The sequence below is a fragment of the Microtus pennsylvanicus genome, chromosome 12 (genome assembly GCF_037038515.1).
Source record: "Microtus pennsylvanicus isolate mMicPen1 chromosome 12, mMicPen1.hap1, whole genome shotgun sequence".
Lineage (NCBI taxonomy): Eukaryota > Metazoa > Chordata > Mammalia > Rodentia > Cricetidae > Microtus > Microtus pennsylvanicus.
The window spans coordinates 92,292,667-92,314,804 of NC_134590.1; the positions used below are offsets into that span (position 1 = coordinate 92,292,667).

General features: G+C 55.7%; 1 protein-coding gene across 1 annotated transcript; it reads right to left on the reverse strand.

Annotated features, from left to right (window-relative positions):
* Positions 1-14,091: 14,091 nt before the first annotated feature.
* On the reverse strand, positions 14,092-19,217 carry Fem1a (fem-1 homolog A). Its single transcript, XM_075942634.1, has one exon. The coding sequence runs from the start codon at positions 17,233-17,235 to the stop codon at positions 15,271-15,273; it is 1,965 nt and encodes a 654-aa protein (XP_075798749.1). The 5' UTR covers positions 17,236-19,217; the 3' UTR covers positions 14,092-15,270.
* Positions 19,218-22,138: the final 2,921 nt, after the last annotated feature.

A 22,138-nucleotide genomic window follows, 5' to 3' on the forward strand; every position in this document is an offset into this window, starting at 1 on the left:
GCTGACACACACCCCAGACAGACAGACAGACAGACAGACGCTGCACTGCTGACACACACCCCAGACAGACAGACAGACAGACAGATGCTGCACTGCTGACACACACCCCAGACAGACAGACAGACAGACAGACGCTGCACTGCTGACACACACCCCAGACAGACAGACAGACAGACAGATGCTGCACTGCTGACACACACCCCAGACAGACAGACAGACAGACAGACGCTGCACTGGTGACACACACCCCAGACAGACAGACAGACAGACAGATGCTGCACTGCTGACACACACCCCAGACAGACAGACAGACAGACAGACGCTGCACTGCTGACACACACCCCAGACAGACAGACAGACAAACAGACGCTGCACTGCTGACACACACCCCAGACAGACAGACAGACAGACAGACAGACAGACAGACAGACGCTGCACTGCTGACACACACCCCAGACAGACAGACAGACAGACAGACAGACAGACGCTGCACTGCTGACACACACCCCAGACAGACAGACAGACAGATGCTGCACTGCTGACACACACCCCAGACAGACAGACAGACAGACGCTGCACTGCTGACACACACCCCAGACAGACAGACGCTGCACTGCTGACACACACCCCAGACAGACAGACGCTGCACTGCTGACACACACCCCAGACAGACAGACGCTGCACTGCTGACACACACCCCAGACAGACAGACGCTGCACTGCTGACACACACCCCAGACAGACAGACAGACAGACAGACGCTGCACTGCTGACACACACCCCAGACAGACAGACAGACAGACGCTGCACTGCTGACACACACCCCAGACAGACAGACGCTGCACTGCTGACACACACCCCAGACAGACAGACAGACAGACGCTGCACTGCTGACACACACCCCAGACAGACAGACGCTGCACTGCTGACACACACCCCAGACAGACAGACGCTGCACTGCTGACACACACCCCAGACAGACAGACGCTGCACTGCTGACACACACCCCAGACAGACAGACGCTGCACTGCTGACACACACCCCAGACAGACAGACAGACAGACAGACAGACAGACAGACGCTGCACTGCTGACACACACCCCAGACAGACAGACAGACAGACAGACAGAGGCTGCACTGCTGACACACACCCCAGACAGGCAGACAGACGAATGCTGCACTGCTGACACACACCCCAGACAGACAGACAGACAGACGCTGCACTGCTGACACACACCCCAGACAGGCAGACAGACAGACGCTGCACTGCTGACACACACCCCAGACAGACAGACAGACAGATGCTGCACTGCTGACACACACCCCAGACAGGCAGACAGACAGACGCTGCACTGCTGACACACACCCCAGACAGACAGACAGACAGACGCTGCACTGCTGACACACACCCCAGACAGGCAGACAGACAGACGCTGCACTGCTGACACACACCCCAGACAGACAGACAGACAGACGCTGCACTGCTGACACACACCCCAGACAGACAGACAGACAGATGCTGCACTGCTGACACACACCCCAGACAGACAGACAGACAGACAGATGCTGCACTGCTGACACACACCCCAGACAGACAGACAGACAGATGCTGCACTGCTGACACACACCCCAGACAGACAGACAGACAGACGCTGCACTGCTGACACACACCCCAGACAGATGCTGCACTGCTGACACACACCCCAGACAGATGCTGCACTGCTGACACACACCCCAGACAGACAGACAGACAGAGAGATGCTGCACTGCTGACACACACCCCAGACAGACAGACAGACAGACAGACGCTGCACTGCTGACACACACCCCAGACAGGCAGACAGACAGAGAGATGCTGCACTGCTGACACACACCCCAGACAGACAGACAGACAGACAGACGCTGCACTGCTGACACACACCCCAGACAGACAGACAGACAGACAGACGCTGCACTGCTGACACACACCCCAGACAGACAGACAGACAGACAAACAGACGCTGCACTGCTGACACACACCCCAGACAGGCAGACAGACAGACGCTGCACTGCTGACACACACCCCAGACAGACAGACAGACAGAGAGATGCTGCACTGCTGACACACACCCCAGACAGACAGACAGACAGACGCTGCACTGCTGACACACACCCCAGACAGGCAGACAGACAGAGAGATGCTGCACTGCTGACACACACCCCAGACAGACAGACAGACAGACAGACGCTGCACTGCTGACACACACCCCAGACAGACAGACAGACAGACAGACGCTGCACTGCTGACACACACCCCAGACAGACAGACAGACAGACAAACAGACGCTGCACTGCTGACACACACCCCAGACAGGCAGACAGACAGACGCTGCACTGCTGACACACAGCCCAGACAGACAGACAGACAGAGAGACGCTGCACTGCTGACACACACCCCAGACAGACAGACAGACAGACAGACGCTGCACTGCTGACACACACCCCAGACAGACAGACACACAGACAGACGCTGCACTGCTGACACACACCCCAGACAGGCAGACAGACAGACGCTGCACTGCTGACACACACCCCAGACAGACAGACAGACAGAGAGATGCTGCACTGCTGACACACACCCCAGACAGACAGACAGACAGAGAGACGCTGCACTGCTGACACACACCCCAGACAGACAGATGCTGCACTGCTGACACACACCCCAGACAGACAGACAGACAGACGGATGCTGCACTGCTGACACACACCCCAGACAGACAGACAGACGCTGCACTGCTGACACACACCCCAGACAGACAGACAGACAAACAGACGCTGCACTGCTGACACCCACCCCAGACAGACAGACAGACAGACAGACAGGCAGACAGACGCTGCACTGCTGACACACACCCCAGACAGACAGATGCTGCACTGCTGACACACACCCCAGACAGACAGACAGACAGACAGACGCTGCACTGCTGACACACACCCCAGAAAGACAGACAGACAGACAGACGCTGCACTGCTGACACACACCCCAGACAGACAGACAGACAGACAGACAGACGCTGCACTGCTGACACACACCCCAGACAGACAGACAGACAGACAGACAGACGCTGCACTGCTGACACACACCCCAGACAGACAGACAGACAGACAGATGCTGCACTGCTGAGACACACCCCAGACAGACAGACAGACAGACGCTGCACTGCTGACACACACCCCAAACAGACAGACAGACAGATGCTGCACTGCTGACACACACCCCAGACAGACAGACAGACAGACAGACAGACGCTGCACTGCTGACACACACCCCAGACAGACAGACAGACAGACAGATGCTGCACTGCTGACACACACCCCAGACAGACAGACAGACAGACGCTGCACTGCTGACACACACCCCAAACAGACAGACAGACAGATGCTGCACTGCTGACACACACCCCAGACAGACAGACAGACAGATGCTGCACTGCTGACACACACCCCAGACAGACAGACAGACAGACAGACGCTGCACTGCTGACACAGACCCCAGACAGACAGACGCTGCACTGCTGACACACACCCCAGACAGACAGACGCTGCACTGCTGACACACACCCCAGACAGACAGACGCTGCACTGCTGACACACACCCCAGACAGACAGACAGACAGATGCTGCACTGCTGACACACACCCAAGACAGACAGACAAACAGACGCTGCACTGGTGACACACACCCCAGACAGACAGACAGACAGACAGACAGACGCTGCACTGCTGACACACACCCCAGACAGACAGGCAGACAGACAGACAGATGCTGCACTGCTGACACACACCCCAGACAGGCAGACAGACAGACGCTGCACTGCTGACACACACCCCAGAAAGACAGACAGACAGATGCTGCACTGCTGACACACACCCAAGACAGACAGACAAACAGACGCTGCACTGGTGACACACACCCCAGACAGACAGACAGACAGACAGACAGACGCTGCACTGCTGACACACACCCCAGACAGACAGACAGACAGACAGACAGATGCTGCACTGCTGACACAAACCCCAGACAGACAGACGCTGCACTGCTGACACACACCCCAGACAGACAGACAGACAGACAGACACTGCACTGCTGACACACACCCCAGACAGACAGACAGACGCTGCACTGCTGACACACACCCCAGACAGACAGACAGACAGACAGAAGCTGCACTGCTGACACACACCCCAGACAGACAGACGCTGCACTGCTGACACACACCCAAGACAGACAGACAGACAGACAGACAGACACTGCACTGCTGACACACACCCCAGACAGACAGACAGACAGAAGCTGCACTGCTGACACACACCCCAGACAGACAGATGCTGCACTGCTGACACACACCCCAGACAGACAGACAGACAGACAGACAGACACTGCACTGCTGACACACACCCCAGACAGACAGACAGACAGATGCTGCACTTTTGACACACACCCCAGACAGACAGACAGACAGGCAGACGCTGCACTGCTGACACACACCCCAGACAGACAGACAGACAGACGCTGCACTGCTGACACACACCCCAGACAGACAGACAGACAGACAGATGCTGCACTGCTGACACACACCCCAGACAGACAGATAGACAGACAGACGCTGCACTGCTGACACACACCCCAGACAGACAGACGCTGCACTGCTGACACACACCCCAGACAGACAGACAGACAGACAGACGCTGCACTGCTGACACACACCCCAGACAGACAGACAGACAGACAGATGCTGCACTGCTGACACACACCCCAGACAGACAGACAGACAGACAGACGCTGCACTGCTGACACACACCCCAGACAGACAGACAGACAGACAGATGCTGCACTGCTGACACACACCCCAGACAGACAGACAGACAGACAGACAGACGCTGCACTGGTGACACACACCCCAGACAGACAGACAGACAGACAGATGCTGCACTGCTGACACACACCCCAGACAGACAGACAGACAGACAGACGCTGCACTGCTGACACACACCCCAGACAGACAGACAGACGAACAGACGCTGCACTGCTGACACACACCCCAGACAGACAGACAGACAGACAGACAGACAGACAGACGCTGCACTGCTGACACACACCCCAGACAGACAGACAGACAGACAGACAGACGCTGCACTGCTGACACACACCCCAGACAGACAGACAGACAGACGCTGCACTGCTGACACACACCCCAGACAGACAGACGCTGCACTGCTGACACACACCCCAGACAGACAGACAGACAGAGAGATGCGGCACTGCTGACACACACCCCAGACAGACAGAAGCTGCACTGCTGACACACACCCCAGACAGACAGACAGACAGACAGACGCTGCACTGCTGACACACACCCCAGACAGACAGACAGACAGACGCTGCACTGCTGACACACACCCCAGACAGACAGACAGACAGACGCTGCACTGCTGACACACACCCCAGACAGACAGACAGACAGATGCTGCACTGCTGACACACACCCCAGACAGACAGACAGACAGACGCTGCACTGCTGACACACACCCCAGACAGACAGACGCTGCACTGCTGACACACACCCCAGACAGACAGACGCTGCACTGCTGACACACACCCCAGACAGACAGACAGACAGACGCTGCACTGCTGACACACACCCCAGACAGACAGACAGACAGATGCTGCACTGCTGACACACACCCCAGACAGACAGACAGACAGACAGATGCTGCACTGCTGACACACACCCCAGACAGACAGACAGACAGACAGATGCTGCACTGCTGACACACACCCCAGACAGACAGACAGACAGACAGACGCTGCACTGCTGACACACACCCCAGACAGACAGACAGACAGACAGACAGATGCTGCACTGCTGACACACACCCCAGACAGACAGACAGACAGACAGATGCTGCACTGCTGACACACACCCCAGACAGACAGACAGACAGACAGACGCTGCACTGCTGACACACACCCCAGACAGACAGACAGACAGACAGACAGATGCTGCACTGCTGACACACACCCCAGACAGACAGACAGACAGACAGATGCTGCACTGCTGACACACACCCCAGACAGACAGACAGACAGATGCTGCACTGCTGACACACACCCCAGACAGACAGACAGACAGACAGATGCTGCACTGCTGACACACACCCCAGACAGACAGACAGACAGACAGATGCTGCACTGCTGACACACACCCCAGACAGACAGACAGACAGACAGACGCTGCACTGCTGACACACACCCCAGACAGACAGACAGACAGACAGACAGATGCTGCACTGCTGACACACACCCCAGACAGACAGACAGACAGACAGATGCTGCACTGCTGACACACACCCCAGACAGACAGACAGACAGACGCTGCACTGCTGACACACACCCCAGACAGACAGACAGACAGACAGACAGATGCTGCACTGCTGACACACACCCCAGACAGACAGACAGACAGATGCTGCACTGCTGACACACACCCCAGACAGACAGACAGACAGACAGACGCTGCACTGCTGACACACACCCCAGACAGACAGACAGACAGACAGACAGATGCTGCACTGCTGACACACACCCCAGACAGACAGACAGACAGACAGATGCTGCACTGCTGACACACACCCCAGACAGACAGACAGACAGACAGATGCTGCACTGCTGACACACACCCCAGACAGACAGACAGACAGACAGACGCTGCACTGCTGACACACACCCCAGACAGACAGACAGACAGACAGACAGATGCTGCACTGCTGACACACACCCCAGACAGACAGACAGACAGACAGACGCTGCACTGCTGACACACACCCCAGACAGACAGACAGACAGAGAGATGCTGCACTGCTGACACACACCCCAGACAGACAGACAGACAGACAGACGCTGCACTGCTGACACACACCCCAGACAGACAGACAGACAGACAGACGCTGCACTGCTGACACACACCCCAGACAGACAGACAGACAGACAGACGCTGCACTGCTGACACACACCCCAGACAGACAGACAGACAGACAGACAGACGCTGCACTGCTGACACACACCCCAGACAGACAGACAGACAGACGCTGCACTGCTGACACACACCCCAGACAGACAGACAGACAGACAGATGCTGCACTGCTGACACACACCCCAGACAGACAGACAGACAGACAGACGCTGCACTGCTGACACACACCCCAGACAGACAGATGCTGCACTGCTGACACACACCCCAGACAGACAGACAGACAGACAGATGCTGCACTGCTGACACAAACCCCAGACAGACAGACAGACAGACGCTGCACTGCTGACACACACCCCAGACAGACAGACAGACAGACGCTGCACTGCTGACACACACCGCAGACAGACAGACAGACAGATGCTGCACTGCTGACACACACCCCGAACAGACAGACAGACAGACAGACGCTGCACTGCTGACACACACCCCAGACAGACAGACAGACAGACGCTGCACTGCTGACACACACCCCAGACAGACAGACAGACAGGCAGATGCTGCACTGCTGACACACACCCCAGACAGACAGACAGACAGACAGACGCTGCACTGCTGACACACACCCCAGACAGACAGATGCTGCACTGCTGACACACACCCCAGACAGACAGACAGACAGACAGATGCTGCACTGCTGACACACACCCCAGACAGACAGACAGACAGACGCTGCACTGCTGACACACACCCCAGACAGACAGACAGACAGACGCTGCACTGCTGACACACACCCCAGACAGACAGACGCTGCACTGCTGACACACACCCCAGACAGACAGACGCTGCACTGCTGACACACACCCCAGACAGACAGACAGACAGACGCTGCACTGCTGACACACACCCCAGACAGACAGACGCTGCACTGCTGACACACACCCCAGACAGACAGACAGACAGATGCTGCACTGCTGACACACACCCCAGACAGACAGACAGACGCTGCACTGCTGAGACACACCCCAGACAGACAGACAGACAGACAGACAGATGCTGCACTGCTGACACACACCCCAGACAGACAGACAGACGCTGCACTGCTGACACACACCTCAGACAGACAGACAGACAGACAGATGCTGCACTGCTGACACACACCCCAGACAGACAGACAGACGCTGCACTGCTGACACACACCCCAGACAGACAGACAGACAGACAGACGCTGCACTGCTGAGACACACCCCAGACAGACAGACAGACAGACAGACGCTGCACTGCTGACACACACCCCAGACAGACAGACAGACAGACAGATGCTGCACTGCTGACACACACCCCAGACAGACAGACGCTGCACTGCTGACACACACCCCAGACAGACAGACAGACAGACGCTGCGCTGCTGACACACACCCCAGAGAGACAGACAGACAGACGCTGCACTGCTGACACACACCCCAGACAGACAGACAGACGCTGCACTGCTGACACACACCCCAGACAGACAGACAGACGCTGCACTGCTGACACACACCCCAGACAGATGCTGCACTGCTGACACACACCCCAGACAGACAGACAGACAGATGCTGCACTGCTGACACACACCCCAGACAGACAGACAGACAGACGCTGCACTGCTGAGACACACCCCAGACAGACAGACAGACAGACAGACAGATGCTGCACTGCTGACACACACCCCAGACAGACAGACAGACGCTGCACTGCTGACACACACCCCAGACAGACAGACAGACAGACAGACAGACGCTGCACTGCTGACACACACCCCAGACAGACAGACAGACAGATGCTGCACTGCTGACACACACCCCAGACAGACAGACAGACGCTGCACTGCTGACACACACCCCAGACAGATGCTGCTCTGCTGACACACACCCCAGACAGACAGACAGACAGACAGACAGACAGATGCTGCGCTGCTGACACACATCCCAGACAGATGCTGCTCTGCTGACACACACCCCAGACAGACAGACAGACAGACGCTGCACTGCTGACACACACCCCAGACAGACAGACAGACAGACAGACGCTGCACTGCTGACACACACCCCAGACAGACAGACGCTGCACTGCTGACACACACCCCAGACAGACAGACAGACAGACAGATGCTGCACTGCTGACACACACCCCAGACAGACAGACGCTGCACTGCTGACACACACCCCAGACAGACAGACAGACAGACGCTGCGCTGCTGACACACACCCCAGAGAGACAGACAGACAGACGCTGCACTGCTGACACACACCCCAGACAGACAGACAGACGCTGCACTGCTGACACACACCCCAGACAGACAGACAGACGCTGCACTGCTGACACACACCCCAGACAGATGCTGCACTGCTGACACACACCCCAGACAGACAGACAGACAGATGCTGCACTGCTGACACACACCCCAGACAGACAGACAGACAGACGCTGCACTGCTGACACACACCCCAGACAGACAGACAGACAGACAGACAGATGCTGCACTGCTGACACACACCCCAGACAGACAGACAGACGCTGCACTGCTGACACACACCCCAGACAGATGCTGCTCTGCTGACACACACCCCAGACAGACAGACAGACAGACAGACAGACAGATGCTGCGCTGCTGACACACACCCCAGACAGATGCTGCTCTGCTGACACACACCCCAGACAGACAGACAGACAGACGCTGCACTGCTGACACACACCCCAGACAGACAGACAGACAGACAGACGCTGCACTGCTGACACACACCCCAGACAGACAGACGCTGCACTGCTGACACACACCCCAGACAGACAGACGCTGCACTGCTGACACACACCCCAGACAGACAGACAGACAGACAGATGCTGCACTGCTGACACACACCCCAGACAGACAGACGCTGCACTGCTGACACACACCCCAGACAGACAGACAGACAGACGCTGCGCTGCTGACACACACCCCAGAGAGACAGACAGACAGACGCTGCACTGCTGACACACACCCCAGACAGACAGACAGACGCTGCACTGCTGACACACACCCCAGACAGATGCTGCACTGCTGACACACACCCCAGACAGACAGACAGACAGATGCTGCACTGCTGACACACACCCCAGACAGACAGACAGACAGACGCTGCACTGCTGACACACACCCCAGACAGACAGACAGACGCTGCACTGCTGACACACACCCCAGACAGACAGACAGACAGACGCTGCACTGCTGACACACACCCCAGACAGACAGACAGACAGACGCTGCACTGCTGACACACACCCCAGACAGACAGACAGACGCTGCACTGCTGACACACACCCCAGACAGACAGACAGATGCTGCACTGCTGACACACACCCCAGACAGACAGACAGACAGATGCTGCACTGCTGACACACACCCCAGACAGATGCTGCACTGCTGACACACACCCCAGACAGACAGACAGACGCTGCACTGCTGACACACACCCCAGTCAGATGCTGCACTGCTGACACACACCCCAGACAGACAGACAGACGCTGCACTGCTGACACACACCCCAGACAGACAGACAGACGCTGCACTGCTGACACACACCCCAGACAGACAGACAGACAGACGCTGCACTGCTGACACACACCCCAGACAGATGCTGCACTGCTGACACACACCCCAGACAGACAGACAGACGCTGCACTGCTGACACACACCCCAGACAGACAGACAGACGCTGCACTGCTGACACACACCCCTAGCCCAGACTCATCAGGTCAGCCTTTTAACCCAGGCCAGAAGCTCATGTGGCCACCTCAGCACTTGAGAGGCCTTAACTCAACAAAAACCTTTCAAATTAAAAACTAAAACTTATGCCAGGCCAGTCTGGGCTACATAGCGAGACCCTATTTCCGAAGCAAACACACAAACCCCAAATCAAAACCCCCTTACGCCCCACCTACCTAGTCTTCCACAGGTCCCCACTACCACACACTACTCCACTATTCACCAACCACCCTCTGGTACTCAGCAGGTGATCAGGAAATGGCTCTCAGCTGACGTTCAGCTCTACCTCGGTCCCTGTCCCCTCCTGCTGGCTGGTGGGTCCTGTTCGTTCTACCCTCACTCAGGAACGTTGATGGGAGTTAATGTGATGCCTGCTGTGGTCCCTGCCTCCACCTTTGTGAGCTCCAAGGCCAGCGGTGAGGATGCTAGGGCACAGTAGGAACTGGCAGGCAGGCGGGAATGAGTCCACCTGAGGATGCAGGGCACAGCTGGGGAGGAGTGTGGAGCTTCTGAGGGGCCCATCCCCAGTGAACCAACAGTTCAAGGTCAACTTCAGCTATGTAGCAAGTTTGCGCTGTGTTCAGCCTGGGCTGTGGGATGGTTACAGCATGTTAAAGAGTGTGGGGGATGATGGGACATGCCAAGGCGGCGCCACTATGAACAGACTTTCAATCGGGGCATCCAGAGTAGCAACCAGACTGCTGAGTGTTTCTGCTCTGGGACAAAAGCAGCAATAGGGGCCATCCAGATGCCCTTCCTGGAGGGACACGGTGTTCCTTCCAAATCTGCAGGCAGGGAAACTGAGGCCCAGAGAGGTGGTATCCATCTCCAAGACTGCAAGGTGAGATTGAGTGGGGCTTTTCTACCTTGAGATGGGCACCCAAAGAGTGCCGTCTCCTGCCTGGGTCAGTTTCCTGCCAGATGCCAGGGCGAGGCTTTTATTTTTAGCCTGTCCTGTGGCCCAGGCCTTTAAGCAGCCTTGGGATGTGGTCAGAATCTCAGGTAAGTGAGAAGGGGGTTTCTTCTCCCTGAAGACTTAGGCTCTCAGACCCCTCACCAGATGTGAGCAGGTCCATGCTGTGACCACGGCTCTGCAGCTTTGATACGCCCACATTGAACTCTAATTTTGAGGGTTCTGTCTTTCTGGTTCTGCTGGCGATCCAGCCTCACTCATCCCGCCCATCTTTCCCTGCCAGCCCTCCTTTTTGTATAAAGATTTATTTATTATGTATACAGTGTTCTGTCTGCATGTCTGCCTGCACACCAGGAAAGGGCACCAGATCTCATTATATACGACTGTGAGCCATCGTGTGGTTGCTAGGAATTGAACTCAAGTCCTCCATCATCAGTGTTCTTAACCTCTGAGCCATCTCTCCAGCCAGAGCTCTCGTTTGTTAAGTCAACGTTAGTTTTTAAAAAGTGTTTCTCTCAGTGCTGGGGGCTGGGTCCCAGGGCTCCATCCACAATGTTTACTGCTGACCCCTCCCCCCAGGTCTGAAAATCAGCTTCTGGGGGACCTCTGGAAATGGCAATGGCTGTGCCCCTCTGAAGTATCGATGTGCTAAAAACTGTGTGTATATGTAAACACAGCTTTGCAAACTGAGCACGATGACGCAGGCCTGTCACCCTGGGACTCTAGATGAGGCAGCCTGGGCTACAGGAGCCTGCTGCCTAAAAAGCACAGCTCCAGATCTGGGCGAACTGACACTTCCTGCCTCTGCAGACCCTGCGCTCACATGCATGCCCCCTGAAACACACATAATTTAAAAAGCGAGTAAGCACTCAGCTAAGAAGGAAAGAGCCTGGAAGGCCGCGCTGGGAGACTCGTGGGTGATCTAGAGAGCTTCTGCAGGTCAGGCTCCACCAAGCTCACTTGGAGTTTGTTTCTGTCCCCAAGAAAGGGTCTCACTGTAGCCCTGGCTGTCCTGAACCGCACAGGGAGCATAGGGAGCCGGGCCTCCCCTGCTGGGACTGAAGGGGTGTGATGGCACCTGGTTTACTCTCACTCCTTGACAGGCTGCGGGTGTGGAGTCTCAAATGCACAGCGCCAGGCCCACCTCCTCCTCACCCACACCTGCTATGCCAGTCAATCCTCCTGCCATCCTCTTGGGCCTTCTGTAACACTGGCCGAGTACCCAGTGACATGGCTCTATACTGGGCTATGTTTAACCTGGGGCAGGAATGCTCCCTACCTAGAAATAGCAGACACTGGTGCAGCCTCAAGGGACAGTCTGTGCCACTGCCCTGTTCCATATGAACAGAGAACACTGCACCAAGCGCCCGTCTGTTGTGATGGGGTGTGGCGTCAAATGGGGACATGTCACCCACCTGTGACTGGCACCCCCACACTGGGGTTAGGGTTCCCCCTCCTTGTTCCCAGTCTTTCTGCCCACCCACAACGGTGCTGTGTTCTGAGGGGTTGAACTGGAGTCTCACGGGTGGCAAGCTCTTACCCACTGAGTCATCTCCCCTGCATGACTCTTTGTTTTGGAGGGCAGTCTCTCTAGTAGCCCTGGCTGTAGACCAGGATGGCCCTGCACACAGAGATCCAGCCGCCTCTGCCTCCCAAAGGCACCAAACCCTGCTTTAGTCTTTAATTCCTCCCCAGAACTCCAACCTTATAACCGCAGGTCTCTAGGCTACCTTGTAACCAACCACCGCAGCTAACTCACAGGCTATTGTGATTGGCTGGGGTACACAGGCTTGTCCAATCACAGACACCATATAGTGAAGGACAGGCGGACCCTGTAGGGATTTGGCAGGAAATCTTTGATTCTGTTGTTCCCACCAAGGAGAACCCCTTGGGAGCTGCAAGATCAACCCTCCCAGGGATGTCCAGCAGAGCCAGGCCCAGAGCCAGATGCTCAGGGGGCTGAGGCAGAGGAATGGATCTGGGCACGTCCACTGCTCAGAGAGAGTTCAAGTCTGCCCTCTGGTCACGTGCTACGTGTCCCTAGGCCCTCGGCTGGTGATCTTAACCTCTCTGGACTAGCTCACAGGCACCTGAGTGGAAACAGCTCCTTCAGAAGGCAGCTACCGTGACGCAGGGGCACATTTCAGCACTTCGGTAGGGCCAGTACCTCATAGGAGACGGTTTTAAGAGGGTGGGGGTCTTGACTTAATGTCACCTCAGGCTGTGCTTGGACTCACTTTGTCCTCTAGGACGGCCTCCACCTTGTGATCCTCCTGCCTCAGCCTCAGCCGTGCTCAGATGGCGGGTCTGTGTACAGGCATTCTTGACAGGCACTCACCTGGCTCCCCGCCCACGACCTGCCCACATCAATTAACTGCTAGGCAGATTCCTTCACATACCTGTATTTTAATCAATAAATATAAGTGCCAAGACTCACAGGGGTTCATGTTTGCCCTGAGCTTCGGATGGCAGGGCAGTGAGGCTCTGCCCAGTAAGGCCTAAGGCTTGTTTTATACAGAGAACAAGCTACCTAACACTGCAATCACACACCGATGTCCTCGCGGGACGGCTTCCACGGCTTCCATGGCCAAGGGAGGGACTGGCCTCTCTACACTAGACTTTCTCCCCTTGCAGCTGGTTCCCACAAGCCAGGGATGTGCACCTCCTGCCTTGGGGTGATGCAGGTTTAATCCCACTCACGGTAAAGGACAGGGACAAGAGCTGGTGGAGCCCCAGGCTGGCGCTGTTCAGGCGGTGTGCACCCCTAGGGCTGCACTCAGGGCCCGGGTGGCCTATTGCAGCCCTGGGCAGCTCCCCACCTTCCCACTCCTGGCAGTTAGTGGGGATACTATGTACTCTTCATGAAAATCTGGGGTCAGGGGAGACAGGACAAGTGTGGCACGGATGTGACCTGGTGACCAGAGCACCTGCCAGCCATCCCACAGGATGGGGCTGGAGGCAGTCGTCGGCCTGGCTGTTCCTGTCACTTGCTCTAGCTCTTCTTGGGGACAGTCCTCTCTCTAAGCAGTGTGGAAGCTGGGAGGCTTCGCAGCAAGTCTGTCACAGGTCTGCACTCACAGCTCATGCTGGTTTCAGCTGTGGCCACACCAAAGTCCTGGCAGCAACTTCAAACTAAGTCATTGAGTCCAACAAACAGAAACCAAGGAAAAAAAGACCGAGCAAAAACCTCAGAACGTGGGTTCCAAGCTGTCGCCCACTTGCTTAGTAAACAACAAACCAACCGCAAACATCTAGGTGGCAGGTGCCCCACTGCAGGAAGGCGCCAGTGACTTCTGACTTCATCTTGACAGTGTCGGGTACATAGGACTCCAGGACAAGCTAGCTGGAGACCAGGTGACAGGGCAGAGGTCTCCAGACCCAGACAGATGCCACTGAGGAGGCCCGGTACCCTTCTGCATTGCCACGGAGAAAGACCATCTTCCTACCATGTGACCCTGAAGGTTTCTAGAACCAACAGTCGGGCTCACTCCACTGCCAGTAGGCCAAGGGGACAGGATGCTTCTGCTCGGAGAAGGCCAAAGTGCAGGCGGGTGGCGGGTCAGGCTCAGTGCAACTGGATGAAGGCCTCCAGCTCCTCTGGGATGAAGCCCTTATATGGGACCTTGTTCCTATCCAGGGCACGGGCGGCCAGGCACTGCAGTGTTACATAGTTGAAGGGCTGCACGGTGCTCTTGGCCAGCAGCTTGGCGTCCAGCAGCTCATAGGCAGTCTTCTTGAAGGCGTTGGTGGCATCCATGTGGGCCCCGGCCTCGATGAGCGCGTCCATGATGGCTGGGCAATTGTTTTGAGCAGCAATGTGCAGCGGAGTGTTGTTGTCGAAGTCCCGGCTGTCGGGGTCAGCCCCGCAGTCCAGCAGAACCCTGACCACATGCAGGCAGGGGAAGACGCCCACACGGTAGCGGCCCACGTTGGTGGTCTCCTTGTCCACTGCCATGTGCAGTGGGGTGAAGCCGTTCTTGCCGCGCGGGGCACACTTGAGCAGGCGGTAGACTGTCTGGTGCTTGAGGTGTTCCTGGCTAGGGGTGCACTCCACCTTCTCCAGCAGGTACAGTAGATGGAGGATGATGGCGATGGCTTTGGTGAACTGCGCCGAGTCCCCCGGCTCCTTGGGCAGCTGCAGGGCCCGCTCCACTTCCCGCACCCCTTTGCTGAGCACACCCATGAGGTCGGGGAAACCAAGCTGCATGCCCAGGTTGCCCTTGGCGGAGCGGTCCTGCAGCACATAGGAGAAGAGCTCCGCAAATGACAGGAAGCTGCTGGCCGTCATGGGGCTCAGCGGCTCCAGGTTGCTCTGCTGCATATCCAAGGCATACTTCCAAAGACGGATACAGCGCTCGAAATTTCCAGAGTCTGCATAGACAGCACCCCGGTACCTTATGTAGTAGGAAGTGTCAGGGTGCGAGGGGCCCAGGATCCTCTCCCGTATCAGCAGGGCCTGCATCCGCATCTCATCAGGATCTGTGATGAGGGCCTCCAGCTCTTGGGGCGTGGTCACCTCCCTGGAATAGTCATAGGCCAGAACCAGCTGTTGGGGCTCGGGCTTGGGGAGGTAGTCCCCACCCTGGTGGCGGAGCTCCATCGCCCTTCTCCAGTGCTTCAGGGCTCCGAGCAGATCCCTTTTCTTATCCACGTAGGTGGCTCCCAGCAGCTCCAAAGCCTCCACGGCCGCTTCACGGCTGGTGGGACAGCAGCTCTCATAAGGCTCTGCTTCCTCAGGAGTGGAGCGGCCGCTGCTTGCCCCCTGGGTGGACCCTTCCCTGGGCAGCTCCACCCCCGAGAGATGCCCGTGGCCGGGCTGCTCCTGGATGAGGTACTCCACGATGTTGGTGTGCCCGGTGACACTGGCGGCCAGCAGCGGGGTCATGCCATAGCCGTCGCGCTCCATGCGCGCGTGACAGCCCAGCAGCAGCTGCAGGATCTCCAGGCTGCCGGACTCGGCGCAGTCGTGCAGGGCCGTGTTGCCCTTGGCGCTGCGCCGGTTCACCTGCGCGCCGCGCTCCAGCAGGTAGCGCGCGATCTCGCGGTGGCCCTTGTAGCAGGAGATCATGAGGCACGTGTGGCCGTGGCGGTTGGCTACCTCCAGGTCGGCCTTGTGCTCGCCCACCAGGTAGCGCACCACGTCCAGGTGGCCGTCGAAGCAGGCGGCGCGCAGCGGCGTGGAGTTGGTGCGGGTGGTGCGGTTGACTGAGGCGCCGCGGCGCAGCAGGCTCCGCACCACGGCCAGGTGGCCCGCCGCCGACGCGGCCCAGAGCGGCGGCGCGCCCTCGATAGTCTCACCGTCGAAGTGCACCGAGCCGCCCGCCTCCACGCTGGCGCCGCAGTGGTCCACCAGGTACTCCACCACGTCCAGGTGTCCGCGGCGCGCCGCGATCAGCAGCGGCGTGCCGCCGCCCGCCACCTCGCCCAGCAGCTCGTCCAGCTCCTCCCGCCCGCGGCCGGCCAGCAGCTTCTGCAGCAGCTGCAGCTTGCCGTCGTGCGCCGCATTGTACACCGCCGTGTGCAGATCCATGCTGGGCGCCACGTTGCCGGCTCTAGCCGGGCCGCCTGTCGCAGGAGACAACCTTCACTTTCTCCCCCGCCGCCATCTTAGCGGTCTCCGGGCGGAACGAAATGGCCTCCGCGACGGGGCGCGGACGGACTCGGCGCAGGCATGCTGGGAAATGGAGTCCTGCCGGAGGTACCGAGATGAGAGCGGAGAGAGGAGAAAAGACTACATTTCCCGAAAGGCATAGGGAGAGCCAATGGGAATCGTAGGCAAAGTGGTGGGCAGTGCCGAAGGGAGGACAGCAATTTGGCCACGCCAGGCCAACGATCAGATCAGTGCGACCCTGGGAAATCCGTCACGCACGTCCCGTTAGTGAGTGTACGGCGGACTGCAGGAAGCACGTTCTCGCTTCGTTCTACAAAGGACACCGGCACCGGCAGGGATTATACAGGGGGCTCGCGCCCTGCTCCCTGGAAGTGACATTTCCCAGGATCGTCGGCAGGAAGCGCGGTGGTGCCAACAGAAGCGCAGGCGTCCTCCCGGCCAAGAAGGGCTCGGTTTCCGCGCTCACTGAGCACCGTGGCGTGGCTCCGGAGCGTGCGGGTGGAAATCTGTCTTGCACGGCTAAACTGTCATTAGTGTGTGCGACCCTGGGAAATGCGGGTAAACGCGCTCCTGCCCTAACAGGAGTCCCAGAAGGTTGGGCTCCAGCCCAGAACGGCACGAGGAGCATCCGAGCCGGGGTAGCTGCTGAATGACTACGGGTCCCACCATGTGAAGCTGTACACCATGCTTTTAGAGGCGCAACCGAGTCGGCCGAGTGATGGCGTGCTTCTGGTGCCTGTCATTACCGCAGAGCGTACGAGAAAACATGCACGTCTGGCGAAAAGAAACTACATTTCCCCGAGGAAATGTCAATGAGTAGGCGGTAAACAGCCTGCGATCCTGGGAGTGCTGGGACGTACTTCCGGTTTGCGTGTGAGCTCAGGCAGGAGACGAGGCTGCCTCATTCCGCGCTGCTGCCTACATTTCCCAGCCGGCACCGAACGTGCCTCGGAGCCAATCCGGAGCTACGCTGAGCAGGAGCCGAGCTCCCTCCGGGCTCCAGGAATCTTAGGTGAAGCAGCCGCTGGCCAGCAGGAGGCGTAAGCTAGATCTGACCGAGCAAGCGGAGAAGGGACCCACCCCCATTCGCCCGGAGCTTACTTGGCAACACGTTAAGCAGACCCCTTTTTCATGTTAGGTGGTATTTTCTTTCCTTAAAGAGGCACGAGTGTCAACCGCATGGGCGCCGTGTCCTCCGAGACCGACAGAGCGCATCGGGTCCCCTGCCGCTGGGTACACGTCACTGCTGAGCAAATGACTCCAGCCCTTCACTTTAGTTTGAGATAGGATTTCATTCCCCGCACCCACATGATGGAAGGTGAGAACTGAGTCACCCCAAGGGTTGTCGTCTGACACCCATCCATATGCTGTGGCACACGGGCATAAACCCCCACAGTGAAAAAAACAATGCCCTTTGAAAATGTGTTTTTGTGCATGCGCACACGCGCGCCACAGCAAACAGTTCTCACCTTGCACCACAGGGACTCAGGGAATCGAACTCAGGTCTTCAGGCTCGGCAAGAGCGTCTTTATCTAACCATCTCACTGGTTGTTTGGTTTCCAATCCGATTTGGTTTTCTGTCCTTCCGCAGGCTGTGCTTGGGGGCGCTCCACCGCTCTCTGAATCTTTGTATCTGTACCCCATGAATTTGGCCTTGCTCTCTCCTTCTCCTTCTTGCTGCAGACATCTGCCTGCCATGCGTGAGCATGTCTTGGGCTACCTGCCACGCGCACCCAACTGGAAGTAACGAGCCATAAGCCACCTCCGAGCCCCTGACCACCACCCCTCATGCTGAGATGTGGCTGAGCCACCTGTGTCGGCCCTACAAGAGACTGTTAGGTCTCTGCTGGGTCTCTCCTCACAGGGCCTTCACAGTGTGTTTAATGAAAAATAAAACATTTAAACATTAAAAAAAAAATAGAGAAAATGGGAACACAGACTCCAGGGTGGCCAAACCAAGAACGGGATGAATTTGGTCGTTCTGTAACTGATCCGGTGCCAGGTAGGAAATGCGTTTAGAAGCTGGGTGATGGCAGCCAGGACACCCACACACACCCCAGAAGAAGGAAAAAAACCACATGGAATCTGTCAGGGAAACAGTGAGGCTCATGGGAGGTTAAACCAACGTGCAGTAGGTAGATCTTCCTGGACAAACCTAGACACCTTCAACCCTGATTTGCTCTCATTGGTGCTGGGGACATGGCTGTGGGAACTTCTTCAGCCAATAGCCTTTAAGATACTGGCCCACTTTGGGCATGCTCTCATTGCTATAAATGCAGACAAAAAGCACACGCAGGCCTCTTGGCTGCCAGATTCGGTTCCAGTTCCAAGTGTATGCACAGGACTGCAGATCACTACACTTTCTCTGAGTTTATCCCCAAATAAATAAACCTTCGTTATATGCCTTTCTGGGCTATTGTGGAACTCTGTAGTATGCCAACAAATTGGTGCCCATGTGGCCTGAGTACACACCATTGTCAGGCCCTGCCAGACCCCCACGGCCACCTCCCACCCCACCCAGCTGCACTACCACCCTTCTGCACAGCTGCACAAGGTTTGGCTCGGCTGACCCACCGCTGCACCTTGGCAATTTCCCACCAGCCCATGCTGATGGGGCTTGGTCCCATCTACTAAGCGGCTTTTTGCAACAACTCTGTGGCTTCTCTGGCTTCTGCTGGGCCTGCTCTGATCAGGCTGAGCTCTGACTCTAGGACCAGAGGCTGTAAGCCTGTACCTACAACACTGGCTTGCGTTCCCAGTTCAGATCCCCGAATGCCTGGCCCGAGCTCGTGGCTCGTGACTGCCTGCAAGCTCTAGGTTCCTTGATATTCTGCCCAACTCAAACATCTGTGTGTGGGTGTGCTGCTCTTATGTAACGGACTAAATTTGTTAGTATTTCAGGAAGCCTCAGGTAATTGAGGTTCTGCTCTAGGAACTGCCTTACTGCCACTACTGCGACACCTGCTGGCCAATCAAGATTATTACACCTACAATTTTCTGAAAATTATAACGAAGGTAAGATAATTTGGTAAATAAATAAACAAACAAATAAATAACTTTGAAAATTGTAAAACAACCCAAAAATAACGGTAGACAATATCACCATGCAGGAATTTAACAACCTTTTTGTTTCTACTATGGATGGAATTCTGCAAGAGCTATATGAGCTACCTTGTACTATATATATCTGTGGTCATGGCAGCTATTAGCTTTATTTTTCTTATTATACCTTTTTTTGTTTTTTTTTGAGACAAGGTTTCTCTGTAGCTTTGGAGCCTGTCCTGGAACTAGCTCTTGTAGACCAGGCTGGCCTCGAACTCACAGAGATCTGCCTGCCTATGCCTCCCAAGTGCCAGGATTAAAGGCGCGCGCCACCACCGCCCGGCACTTTATTATATTCTTAAAGAAATGATTTGATAACAGAGTTAAGAATGAGAAATTCTAGGAATGATACAGTTTTAGTTGAAAGGATTCATACATTGAAAATGATAACTGGGTTATGAAATCTTACAAAATAGGACTGAGAGATTATCTGAAAGGATTTATGCTGTTGAAATTCACAGTGAAAATCTGTGAAAGAGTTATGATAAGCTGGCAGACAGAACATTCTTCCAGGAAGGCAATCTATGCGCCATCCAAATAATATCTAAGGATGAGAAGATACCATTAATGCAAAGATTGAAAACCTTGGAATCACATGTGCCAAATGAGAATCAGAAATTAATTGGTTTGATGGAATCATTAGAAATATTCACAAGTCAAGAGATTCAGGCTTGGGGTTGGTGAGATGGCTCAGTGGTTAAGGGCACTGACTGCTCCTCCAGAGGACCCAGGTTCAATTCCTAGCCCCCACATGGCAGCTCACAGCTGTCTGTAACTAACTCCAGTTCAAGAGAATTTGATATTGTTATACCCATGCACATGAAATAAAGTCAAATAAAGTTTTTAATTTAAAAAAAAGAGAAATTCAGGCTTTAGGCCAGGCAGTGGTGGCGCACACCTTTAATCCCAGCACTCGGGAAACAGAGGCAGGTGGATCTCTGTGAGTTCGAGGCCAGCAAGGTCTACAAGAGCTAGTTCCAGGACAGGCACCAATGTTACAGAGAAATCTTGTCTCGAAAAAAAAAAGAGAGAGCGAGAGAGACAGAGATAGAGAGATTCAGGCTTTATAAGACAGTGATTGAATCGACTGAGGAACTTGTCAGAACAGATAAGCAAAGAGAGGAGTCACAGGCAAAAGACATAGTAAAGATTGAGCATCTCTAGTACCTCTCAGAGTCAGAGATGACTTACCAAGAGTTTTAGCTACCTCTCCTATTACTACCTATGAAAAGCCAGCAAATACTCAATACCCAAACAGATATGTGGAATGTAAATGAAAACCTATAGGTATGAAAGATTTAAAAGAAATTAAGCAAGAAATAGTATCTTATGGCATGTATTCACCATTTGTTAGGGAGATAGCAGAGACATGGGCTTCAAACAATAGGATTACTCCACATGACTGGCTTCAGTTAGTCTCAGAGGTGCTAGAAAATGGGCTGCAGTTACAGAGGAAGTGCTATTGGAGAGAGGAGACTAAAACCCCGAGAGTCAAAGGATTTGAGGCTTCCCAAGATCAAATTCTTGGTGAGGGCATTTATGCTGATCCACAGAGTCAAGTTATGTACAATGAACACATCTTGTCCCTATGCCAACAGCAGCCTTGAATGCTGAAACAGGATTCAAGAAGTAGGAAAAAGAACTGAATCACATACTAAGGTCATACAAGGCCCAAGAGAACCCAGTAGTGACTTTCTACAAAGATCAACCAAAGCTGTAC